The following is a 12,623-nucleotide window of genomic DNA, read 5'->3' on the forward strand; positions in this document are numbered from 1 at the left end:
TTTTCATTTTTATTCACGTACCACCATGACAATTGGTGTACCCCTGGGGGTACGCGTACCCCATTTTGGGAAACTACGCTGTAAAGTACAGTGGATCCCTGCACATTCGTGAATCAGTATTCACGGCCCCACAAATGTACATATATATATATAATTATCTGAAAGTAAGCCGTTTTTCCCTGCAGAAAACATCTCATTTACCATAAGTTGGCAATAATTCATAAATACTTGCTAATGCAGGTACATTGGAAACATACACGTACTACTGTTAAAAAGCCCACAATTTACATGTTCAAATCTTTCTGCTTCACTCATTTTTTCATCAAGGGTTGCGATTTTGCACTTTGGCGGTCTGTGAAGGGATTGTGTGCTGTGGCTGGCTACGCCATGACTCCGTTTCTATCTGTTCATGGATCATCTTACATTATTATTCATTAATGGTGAGTACTCTGTACATTTTATACTTGAAATGCATTTAATAAGCATGTGAGCCATATTTAGCACATAAACCTGGATTGTGTTGCGAGTGAACAATAGCAATTGAAGAGAGAAAGGGAGGATTCTGAAGCTAAATCTAACCTAATAATTCCAACAGTCATTCTGATTGCAAAGGTTGATCGGAAATTTGAGGAGGAATGATGCCTGTATGTATACCCTGCTTTCTGGGAACAGAACAAGTTCCTCCTCCAAACCGTTCCCACAAAGCTGGAAGCATACAAGTATCCAAAATGTCTCGCTAAGCTGAAGAAATAAGGTGTCTTTATTGATTCACTGATTAAGAACTGTGTGCGATATTTGTACTCTTTTCAGTGATTGCACAGCAACTCTGACAAATATCAGTCTAAAGTCCACTATTTTACCTGATCCCATTGGAACGATTTGACCACAGGACTGTTTATCGTTCTGACAGGCACATAAATTGGACCGTGTCCACATGGATGCAGATAAATAAGGAAGCGTGTATATTTTTCTGACCTTCCTGACACCTTCTGAGTCAACCTTCACCAACTTTGAAAACTTTGCCCATGTAGATTCATTTTCTCCAAGAAACCAAAGCTCGAATTGAAAGCAAAAGTGAGGGCCTCTCACGCTGCACAACTTAATAACACCAAGGTGCTTCCTCCCTCTAAATAGGTACTTGATGCCTCATTACTTCCTGCTCATCATCCATCCCGTTTGTGCTACCTCCTAAATTAACTAAAGCATCCTCCTGCCAGGAAATTATTGCACAGTGTTCTTTTAATTACAAATCAGAGGTGGCGCAATCCGCATTCCATACATTAATATTCTCATCCACATCTGCGGCTTCAACATTAAACCGAAAAAAGCCTCACTGCAGCAGTATCATTAAAGATTAAACTGACTAAACAAACTATATGGAGTAATTACATGCTTACTTAGAACATTTACAAACTAAGTCCCTGTCAGCAGGGCCTCAGGGATGAAGGGTTTGGGCAATATTCTGTTATTAATTATCCAAGTTTTATGCATTTAATCAATGTACGTTTTTCACACAACAGGACAAAGAAGCACCCACAGGAGAACAGAAAAGCAGGCATACTATGTGGCAAATTGGCATAAACTCTGTGTGCATGCGCAAAACCCTGCTCTTTGACAAAATTTAAAATCTATTGGAGTCAAGACCCATTATTGGAATGCTCTTGTGATGCTCTGCACCGAATATTATTCTGCATTGTGCTTCAAAGCTCTTTTAATAGTACAATTAACATTTGAAGCGTGAAGTTACTGTATAGCCACTATTCAAAAAATTATCTCTCTTGTTGCGCATGACAGTTTGGACTTTTTGCTTGTTTTGTTTCTCCATTTCTGCCATTATTTGGGGTTATGTGCTTTTATTTGGTTACGTCTGTTTTCTATTTGGATTGAATGCTTCAGCTTTACTCTTGTTAGAGTGTGCTGTGGAGCGCACCTGTCTATGATTTAGTCCAAGTGGGGCTTCAGCTAGTTGCCAGTTCATTTGTTTCTGCTTGGACTTGGACTTGTTACCTGTGTGTTGGATTCATTCCGTTGCATCTCAGTTTCGTGGTATTATTCTAATTTTAGGGAAAATTTCTGTTTCCGCCTCCGATGGTGAGCCCTTCCAGTGCCGCTTAGCCTTTTTTGATACTTTTGCATTTTGTGTGTTGTGTCACTCTGTGTGAGCTTATCTTGTTTGTTCATTAAAGACTTTAAAGAAACCAACCTGCCACCATGTCATTGTTTCCTGGAGTAATGCTTCACAAAATATTAGCAACGCATGACAGGAAGAAAACCTTTTGCATTTGTCTTCTCAAAATTGAAAATCACAGCAGAAGATTAAACGTTTTCTGCAAGATCATGGATAGGTATGTAGTAGTAGTACTCATGGCATGACCAAGATGATCGTAGCGCTTACTAAGCATGGACATCAGAGCAGTGACGTGACATTCATGCTCTAACAAAGTACTAAACGAGAAAAAAGACTGCTCGTCTTATATTCTGGGTCTAGATTCTTCAGGGTGGTCTTATACTGGTGTTTTCATGTCATACCATACCATTCTATATAGGGATTGTTATGATATGCTGTGATGACAAGCTGACAAGTGTTGTAATCCTCAATTTAAGTATTTTAGTAGGATTATAGGGTAACTAATGTCTCGTTTACATGACTAAAATCATAAAGCTATTTCAGGTAAACTTAAAAATGGGTGTTTTTTTTTTTAATCTTTGCTAATTACAGTGTTTTTTGTTAAACAAAACTGTCACAGCAGGCTCCAAGATATTTGTACGACTTGACAATGATCAACATTTGATTAGCTCTGGTGTGACATGTTTGCTGCTTCTTTGTTTGCATGTGTGGGTACAGAAGGGAGCGGAGGAAGAGCAACAGACGGATGAGACATGAAAAGAGCGACTGGAGAGGTGAAGACAGGCAGATGAAACGGTGGAGTTAATACAACGTGTCACGCTTCAATATTTGATGCATGACATTTGGACACATGTAAGTTTGTCAAGAAAGATGTTGTATAATGTGACAGATTAACTGTGTGGCAAGAGTCTTTTTTTTTTCCTCAAAGTGAGCTAAAGTGAATGGGAATTCATGTCTGCATAGGTGCAAGGGAAAATTATTCAAGAGCAGAATCCAAATGATATACACATACTGTATATAAAGCTGCATATTTTCTGTTAGGAGGTTAGGTGCCGCATTAAGCGCTCTGAACTAAGTAATGGGCGACATAGCCAAGCAAATGAACTGAGCTGAAAAGCTTTATGAAGCCTGTTCTAACAAGAATTTAGTAGGCTTTTATACACAAACTTACAAACTGTAATTCACACATAGCTAGATTATTTTACCGGGTACTTGAAAAAAGCGACAGCAGCGCTCCAAATTTTGATTGTTGCCTGGAGACGCTCACAGACGTAAGTACACCCTTCACATTTCACCAACCATTTCATTCTATCAACTTTTTTTTATAGTAGCTTAGACTTGTATTGCAAGTATTTTGGCTATGCGTTGAGTGATTTTCAATGGATAGCAAATCTATACTGCTATAAAACCTGTACACTGACTACTCTAAAGCATATCCAAGTTTCATTTCTACAGTATAATATTGCCCCTTGAGCATATATATTCTCATAAATTCTCATGCTTGCTGAAATGGGGTCTAACAGTCGTCCCTCGTTGATCGTGGTTAATTGGTTCCAGACCCGACTGCTGCCGAGCTAACTAGTTAGGCTCCAATTAGTTTTTTCTAAACTTGAGAAAGGGTTTCAACTGGAGTTTGGAAGAAGGACAAAGTAAGAAGCCAAAAACTCACCACTTCCACACGGAATGGGAGAAGAACTTCTGTTCACTTTGTCTGTCATGGCTGACTACATGCAGTGTGAAGGTAATCTAATCTAATGTCAGGTCTCATCAGTGTAACATTACTGACGCTGAGTGACCAGAATCCCACATATAACTTCAATCCATTCATTTTCTATGCCGCTTGTCCTCACTAGGGTCACGGGGAGCTGAGCCTATCCCAGCTGACTTTGGGCAAGAGGCGGGTTGCCAACCAATCACAGCTACATATAACTTGTCTTTCAATATTTTTTGACTAATAATAGTCCATTGTCAACCACAAAATAGCGGTCATTTATTAATTCAGTTTGGGTAAAACCGTGCTAGAGCGAGGGAATAACGTTTGAACTGCGATGTAGCGAGGGACCCCTGTACTCACTTTTAGGACTGTACACTTATTATTTCCAGCAATACCTGTAAAGCGCTGCTAGGTGGCCACTAGTATCGCTCTGCAAACACCTTCCTGTGCCTTCTCATTACATGCTTGTTGACTTCAAAGTGTGAGTAGTTTGGCTTTGTTTTAGTTTCATTTAACAGTGCCATTATTTTATCAGCAAATCTTTCAAGCTTAGTGAGCATTTAAAGGATTTGGGGATTTTTTTTGGATGTCACCATAAAAGGGTACCAATGTGTCCTGCCTGACAATATGTATGACTGTAAAAGAAGAAAAACAAAACAAAACATAAACCACAAGGTCAGCTTTGTTTAGTCTTAATGTGACGAGACTCCCAGTCGCTCATCAAAATTCAGTATTCATTTTGTACGTTGTCACTGTGCATTTTTCCCCTTTAATGAAAATGCGATTTAAAACATTGCCTGTACAACTGACAAATTGATAGCGACAGTTTGACCCTGGAACGGATTAATTTGCTTCCTATTGTGTCCTATGGGAAGCTCAACCTCTGAGTTTCCTCCATAAATTCCACTAAAATTGTCATGCCGCACATTGTTTGTGCAAGGATTACAATATGTTACAATGGTAAAAAATAATAAATGTTATACTGTATGTTTATGTTAGACTGGTTGAGGTTCTGTGCAAAAGTTTGCATGGTGGTTTGAACACAACTTTTTTGCAGTATCTCTGCCAGGCTTCCCTGCATCCGTTCGCTTAATGCTGTCACCTATTGAGCGCGGGCCAAACTTGACAGGCTGGTAGTGGCACTAGCATGAGCACACACACACATATATATACTTAAACATATACCAGCTGGTCATTCTGCCTTTCTCATCAAACTTGTCAAAAGCTCCAACATTAGGAGCTTTTGAAAAATGTGTTATTACGGGAAACCTTTCACACGCACCCACACGCACGTGCAGACACACACAGTTTGACACTAAACGCCATTGTGGTGGCTCAAAGGAACAACTGGCTCCATAGGAAAAGGTCATGGAGTAACACACATGCCAACGCACACACACCTCAGGTATAATTAGTGCTATTTACAACAGGGGCAGCTCAGCCCACTTCCGAAAGCACTAATGCAATTCCATTTGTTTAATTCCCATAGCCCTGGGAGGGAGAATTAGCATGAAGGGACAATAACTTCATGCTTGAATAGCCAATTGTGGCATTTACTTTCCTATCCCTCCTCACAATAACAATAATAGAAACAGTAAAGCTGAGTACTTTGTCATTAAATGAAGTTGCCTGCGGGTGCATGTGAGAGTTTCAATTTAAGAGCGCATTACAACACATTTAAAGGAGAAGTGGCGTGTGGAGGACATACCGGCGAATCACACGCTGCTGTGGTGCACAGTGGCCCCCTGAAGACCCCCTTGACGCGCCGAAAGTGTCCATTGCTGAGATGAGTGGAGCTGATCACCAGGTAGTAACAGGCACCGCACGCCATCCCAAGGGACTCTCGGGGCTTGGGGCCCATGCACGGCTGCCTCTTTTCCTGCGTCGCCTCCCGGAGTACGCCAAAAGACAACAACCAAAAAAGTCGGCGCAGGTGAGGACGGCTCACTCTTCGCCGCTACTCACTATTAAGTGTGCGCAGTCCAAATGCATGTGAGTGCGCCGCGTTAAGCGAGGGGAAGACAGTCCTCCATGCAGTTTTTGTCTCACCCCCCCTCTGTGTCCCTCATCCTTTCTTCCTCTCCGCTTGGTGACACTTTGGCAGCTCTGGAAAGATGTAAGAGGATGTGTGACACTCCTCTTCTCCCCTCTCCTTCTTGTTGATGTGTATTGATTGGCAGCAGATTTCAAATGTGCCCGTGGTGTGTTTTCAATCCAGCGGTGTGCGGAGGTGGAGGAGACGTAAATCCATCCACAGGAGTTATGGCCGTGGCTCCAGCCGATCCGCGGCAGGATGATGTGGCTCACATTCTTTCCCACGGAAGAAATATACTCTACACTCTCTCTCTAGCTCTTCCTCAGTCCTACTTCCCCCCACTCCCTCCCCTTTTTAACGTGATCTATCCCGTTTCAGTACATGTGTATGTGATCTCACTTACTGCTTTTAGTCTATTAGTTACATATGTTGTGTAGTTCAGTGGGGGGAGGGTGTTTCTCATCAAATAATATGAATTATTATTATTAAAAGAAGAGCTGCAGCAGTTTGCTTTCATACAGTACGCATTGGAGGAGCTGTCCACTACTGCGGTGCTGAAAGCAGCACCCATTATTAAGTACACTTGCATAATATTTTACATGCAAGTTTACATGCAAGTTTTTTGTTGTTTGTAGTTGCATCATGCCTTATTTCGCTATATTATAGTTATATTATATCGCTTTATGAATATAAAATGATGGTATATACAGGAGGTATGCACAAGTTCCGTTTGTACTTCTTCTAAATCAGCACTTACGCCCATGGCATACCTAAATTAACACCGAAGTCACTCACACTGCACACAGAACATATGAAGGGCATAAAATACAGTAATAAAAACGTAAAAAACAAGAATGAAATGAAACAGCAATAAAAAAGGGAACAGCTTCTTAATTTTATGCCTGTGGTTGTCTTGCACACTGGAAGGGGCGTTGCAAGAGAGAGAGAGACGGGAAGTTTCAATGATGATACCACTACACAGCTGAGTTCACACTGTCCAGCTCATAGGAGCCGATGCTTTCACATTTTCCAAGATGCCATCTTTATCCTTGATGATGGTCACGGCAGTCAAAAAGCTGAGATCAAACTTTTTCCACTGAGGGCGCAATATTGAAAAATCAAAGGATGCTGGGGCCAATTTAATATTTAAAGAACAGCCTGTATCTCAGCATCTCAGCTTTGTATTATAAGTATTGGTAAAAAGTGTATTACTTTTATGAATTAAGCTTTTCTCCCTGTGTTACGCATTATAATATACCTTTTACCCAACCTAAATTTGCAAAAATTACAAATATATTCTCTGTTTTGTTTCTCATATTATGAAAAAGTACACTTTTAGTATTTAATATTTCAACTTTATGCTATTTTTTCCTCTTAATATTACAACTTTGTTCTCCTATTATTTTGTCTGTATTCTGTAAAATTACTACTCTTTTTTATTTTTGCTGTTGTTTTTTAATTTTCCTGTTTAATTGTATTGCGCCAATAAATGACCGTAAATGGTTCCCGGGCTGCACTTTGAACACCCCTGGCTTAGATCAAGCATGCAGCCAATATTGGTTAGTATTTCTCCACTTTCTGAGCATTTTATCTCTAATTTGACTTCACTTTTCACTTTCACTTTCCTATTCTTTTTCACACTGCAGCCTCAGTGTTGCCAACTTTGCAACTTAAGTCATTAAATTCCTACTCAGTACCTGCCAGTGTGTCAGAACGTGTGCTGGAAGAACATTGTGTGATAAATGAAACAAGTAGTCCTAGCTGCAAGATAAAGGGTGGAGGCTGGAGGCCAGTCCGGATGTAATTATTATGCTGACAAGACTTTGAGAAGCGCTGGCTGAGATAAAATATTAAAATTATTTTATTTTGATAAAGTGATGGCCAATTTAAAGTTAACAAACCAAGAATCAAGTTTATTTGTAGTTTTAAACATACTTAATGTGTTTTTACTCATTTTTTGTCTGTATTTATGATATTTAAAATATTTTAAGACATTTGCGTAACAGGACAGTAAAACTCTGGCATTTGCTGACTAAATTAAGTCAGCTGACGTTTTCATAGGAGGAGAAATATGATCTTAGAGGAAAATCAAACTTAAAACATTTATACGCGAGAACTACGCTAAAAATCCACAGTATTTCCATGTGTGGAATTAAATTATGGAACGGATTGAGTAAAGAACTCAAACAATGTACAGAGATGAGCAAATTCAAAAAACAATACAAGCAGTTGATGTTTGCTAAATACAAGGCAGAAGAGTCTTGATTGTTCTGTCAGGTTTGTTATTTTTAGGTTTTTTTTGGTTATAAAAAAAAGCTTTGTTCTTTATTTATTTCTTTATTTATTTATTATTATTATTATTATTATTATTATTATTATTATAATTATTATTATGTATATATATATATATATATATATATATATATATATTTTTTTTTTTGGGAGGGCTGTCTCACCGTTATCTATTATGTGTTATCCTGACTATCACAGAAAACATGACATGGAATGCAGGAAGTGAACTACATGTACTGTACTAGATGTAGAATGGATGGGGGGTAGGATTAAATAAGCTTTGCTTCTTCCTACTCCTTTTGGACATGTGGAACTGTGAAAAAATGATTCATGAGATGTATTCCATTGTAACCTTCATAAACTAAACCAAACCAAACCAAACCATATTTCCAAAAAAATTGTCACTGAAGTTGAATCACAGGTAACAGTCGGGTATGTACTTGAGGTAACACCTCCACCAAGCTTTTGGAACCAGAGTTGAACCAAAAAATACGGCACCACTCAGCACCCCTGCGGAACCATGGAAATGGAAAACCAAAGCTCTGAAAACCTACTCTGAATCAGCCTGTTTGGAGGCAGGAGACGAGGAAAAAAGGCACGCATGCGCATGGCAATGTATTGAGTCCAGCAAAATGATTACTTCTGGTTCATTTTCATTTATTGTGTGATTAATTCATTAATTAATTCCCAGTCCTACGGCCCCCCCGAGACATTTCTTTCTGTATGAGAAATCCTGTCATGTTTTAATCTTGCATGATCTTGTGACACAAGATTTTATGACACCCCTAGTGTTTACATAATAAAGTAGCTCAGGGGTGTCCAAACCTTTTCCAATAAGGGCTCCATACTGAAAAATCAAATATATATACATTTTTTTCATTTTGTAAAAAGGCTGAAAAAAAACGTCACATACGTATATCCATCCATCCATCTATCCAGCCACTTTCTATCACTCATCCAAGTCATGGGAGCAGGCGTAGCAGAAAGCCCAGACTTCCCATTCTCCGACCTCTTCTAGTTCCACGGGTGGGACACGGAGCTGTTCTGTTCCCAAGATCGCTGGGAGACATAATCCCTACAGCGTGTACAGAGATTTTGTTGGCGCTACTGGCTGAAAAGTATTTGGACAAAATGACATTACTGTAAGAAACAACTTTTGAAAATAATGCAGTATTTGGATGAAACATTTTCACTGACTGCTGCTTTGTGGCTGTCACTTTTGTTTTCACTCAGTGAAAAGCATGCTTCCCGCTCTTACTTGAAAATGTTTCACAAAAATATGGCATTTACCCAACCACAATGGGTGAGTCATAAAACAATCAAGATGTGACTGAAGCGTAGCCTGACAACTTTAATTTAAGAGGTGTCAGAAAAATATGTTGTTTTCCATTTAGGAATTATATCCATTTTATGGGAAGTACTTTCATTATCATAGCCTTAAAGGTATTTCAACAAAGTGACATTATTGTAAACACAATCATGCTTTTCAATACTTGGATTTTCTTCCTTCGCTTTTTGCTTGTTTGTGGCTCTCGTTTGTCTTCAAGTAGCAAGTGAAGGCCTGGCGAAACGTTTCCTGGGAGGACACTCAGAATTTGGCGACGTTCATAGTTTCATCCAATTATTGATGAAAACAATGTCAGCGCATCCAAATACTTTGACACAAAATGTCTTGAGGGTGTAATTTGTGGCTGTAATTGACATTTGTGGGTTGTGGTCACAATGCTTTGGAAAGAAATACAAGAATATATGTTTTGCAGGTATCCTTTTATAACTTTTATAATCATTAGTCATTGTCAAGTCAACTCATTGATCATTTGCAATGATTTCATGGACAATTTGTTGCTAAGTCCCGCCCGTGCCTCTGCAAACATTTTGCTTGATGGCGGCCATGTTTTTCAACCGATCTCGCTCAGATTTGACACACATGTGCTTGTCACGCTGTGTACCGAATTCCGTGGTGATTTGGCAAAACGCTGTAAAGTTACAGTGAAGAGCATGTTGAGATGTGTGAGGAATTCCAGGCCAACCTGACGTCAGGTTTGGAGTTTAAGAACACCACCACCATGTGTGAAAAATACAGCGGAACCTCGGTTAGCAAACACCCAGGTTAGTGTGTTTTTCCGTTAACATAGACGATTTACATCACAATTTTGCTTTGGTTTGCGTATATATAGCACATGACATAGAGAGTGTCTTATTATTATTATTATTATTAATACATTGTGTGAGTGCAACTGTGTTCTTAAGGTATTTTTTAAATCACAAAACGTTCTCCTGAGCGGCCTGCTTTGTCACCTGTCCATGATGCCATCAGCGGTTGACTGTAGTTCTTTGCAGTTTACAGTTACGTCTGAAATACGTCAACACAAAGCACTTTTTCAATGACAGTTTTACATGCATAACAATTCTAAATGCATGTAAATGATGAATGAAAGGGATGGATGAACATTTAAGGTCACTTACCTTCATCAAAGACGTGTTGACAAAGACACGATGCAGCAGCGAGATCAACACGGACACCACCTTTGTGTTTTGCTAGGAGTTACTGATTGAATTCAGGTGTGTTTCTCACCTTCTTTATCAAAATGGTGCCTCTTGTAACATGCTTGTAGTATGTGAAACTACACTACCGGTCAAAAGTTTTAGAACACCCCAGTTCTTCCAGTTGTTGTTTGAAATTGAATTCCAATGGTATTATGGATGCTATGCAATGCTAGGTACAAAGGTAAGTGAAGTGAAGTGGCAGAGGTTAAAAAAGGCAAAGTTACCTAAAACTGAAAAATAATGTGTATTTCAGAATGATACAAAAAGGCCTGTTTCAGGGACCACAGAATAAGTCAACAATTTAAAGCTGTCCTGCAGAAATGGAGGTTGATCAAGCCTTGGCAGTTGGTGCAACTAATTCCTCCAGGTGTTCCACGTTCTGGAGTACTTACTACCTCCTCTGTCTGCATAAAAACAGTGTTCGGAACACACTGTGGTACTATACCCTCGTGAACATCAGTTGAACAGCATCGTAATGGAGAAGGTAATTTGTTGCTACAAAAATGGCAAGAAAAAAGGGAAGTAACAATGGAAGAGAGGCAGACCATCTTAACACTTAAAAATGTAGGTTTTTCCTCCAGAGAAACTGGAGTGTTCTAAAACTTTTGACTGATAGTTTATATTAACGTGGTTTGTGTCAACACGTTTGGCGTTTTGGAAGGGATTCATTGGATTTACATGATTTCTTATGGTACACGTGGATTCGATTAGAGTCAGACCTTCAGGAACGGCTTTATGACGCTAACCAAGGTTCCACTGATTGCATTGGCAACACTGCAGGGGTGCATGTTCTCACCTTTTTGCGTGTAGCGGTTCAGGAATAGAAGAGTTACCTTACAAAAATAATTACATACAGTCATGTGAAAAAATTAGGACACGCCATGGTAAATGTCGTATTTTTCTGAAACCTGTTAAATGAAAGCTAAAAGTCTACACATCAGTTGTGCTGGTGTATGAATCATAAGAACTCTGTCACTGTTTTTTTTTTTTTTTTTAGCTTTCTCAGCCTTCTCAGTCTTTACCAACATAATTTGGCAGTAGTTGTTAAAGCCATCTTAAAATAAAGGCATGACTCACATCGACAAGGTATTTGTGTCTATTAATCCATCTTTATGTCTAGAAATCCGTCTTTCATTTAAAGGAAACTGCACTTTTTTTTGCCCACTATCCATAATCCTTACATGAGACATGAACACACATGTCTTTCTCTTTTCTGTGCATTCTAAAGATATAAAAACAGCTAAAAAAAGACTTGGCTAAGAATGCACATTATGGCAAATACTTATTCCGCCTATGAAGCCTTCTGAAAAAAACTCCAAAAACCGCCAATTTACATATGTGATGTGCATATTAACCAAGCTACATCGACATTGTTATTATTATTATTATTAACATTGTTACGCTGACCGAACTACGTTACTGGCGCATTGGCACCTTGCCACACCACACTGGCTAGCTACTAGCCGGCTAGTGACTAACGTCACCACACACTCGCCCGCAGCATCGGCGCTGCGCTCACGATGCCTCAAGCCGCTACAAAATGAAACCCTATTTATTGGAGCTGCCGCTACTGCTGCTGTGTTTTTATCTTTGAGTTTAGAAAAGTTATCTCTGGTTGTAGTGTTCATTTCTATGTTGCTCTGTGAAATTAATGCACCCAGTCATGTTTAAAAGGACTAAAATACAGCAAAGTACTCCAAGCATAACATGTTATCATGAAAGCGCCTGTTACTACATGAAGAAAACTTGTTGGAGGTTTTTGGAGGTGTTTTAATAGCGTTCTTTGTAGGCGGCATAGGTGTGTCCCGTTACATGTACTAATGAGCTGCCTCTTTTTATCTGTTTTTATATGTTTAGAATGCACAGAAAAGAAAAAGAGACGCGTGTTCATGTCTCACATAAGGATC

At 39.2% G+C, this 12,623-nt stretch overlaps 1 protein-coding gene across 1 annotated transcript in view; it reads right to left on the reverse strand.

Moving 5' to 3' along the window:
• The window catches only part of LOC129185276 (G patch domain-containing protein 8), a 69,608-nt gene extending 63,453 nt beyond the window's left edge, over positions 1 to 6,155 (reverse strand). Inside the window, exon 1 of the mRNA XM_054782101.1 lies at positions 5,551 to 6,155. Coding sequence (XP_054638076.1) covers positions 5,551 to 5,703 — 153 coding nt within the window. The 5' untranslated portion in view covers positions 5,704 to 6,155. The remainder of the gene's footprint in view (positions 1 to 5,550) is intronic.
• Positions 6,156 to 12,623: the final 6,468 nt, after the last annotated feature.

Source organism: Dunckerocampus dactyliophorus, chromosome 7, assembly GCF_027744805.1.
Source record: "Dunckerocampus dactyliophorus isolate RoL2022-P2 chromosome 7, RoL_Ddac_1.1, whole genome shotgun sequence".
NCBI classification, from domain to species: Eukaryota; Metazoa; Chordata; class Actinopteri; order Syngnathiformes; family Syngnathidae; genus Dunckerocampus; species Dunckerocampus dactyliophorus.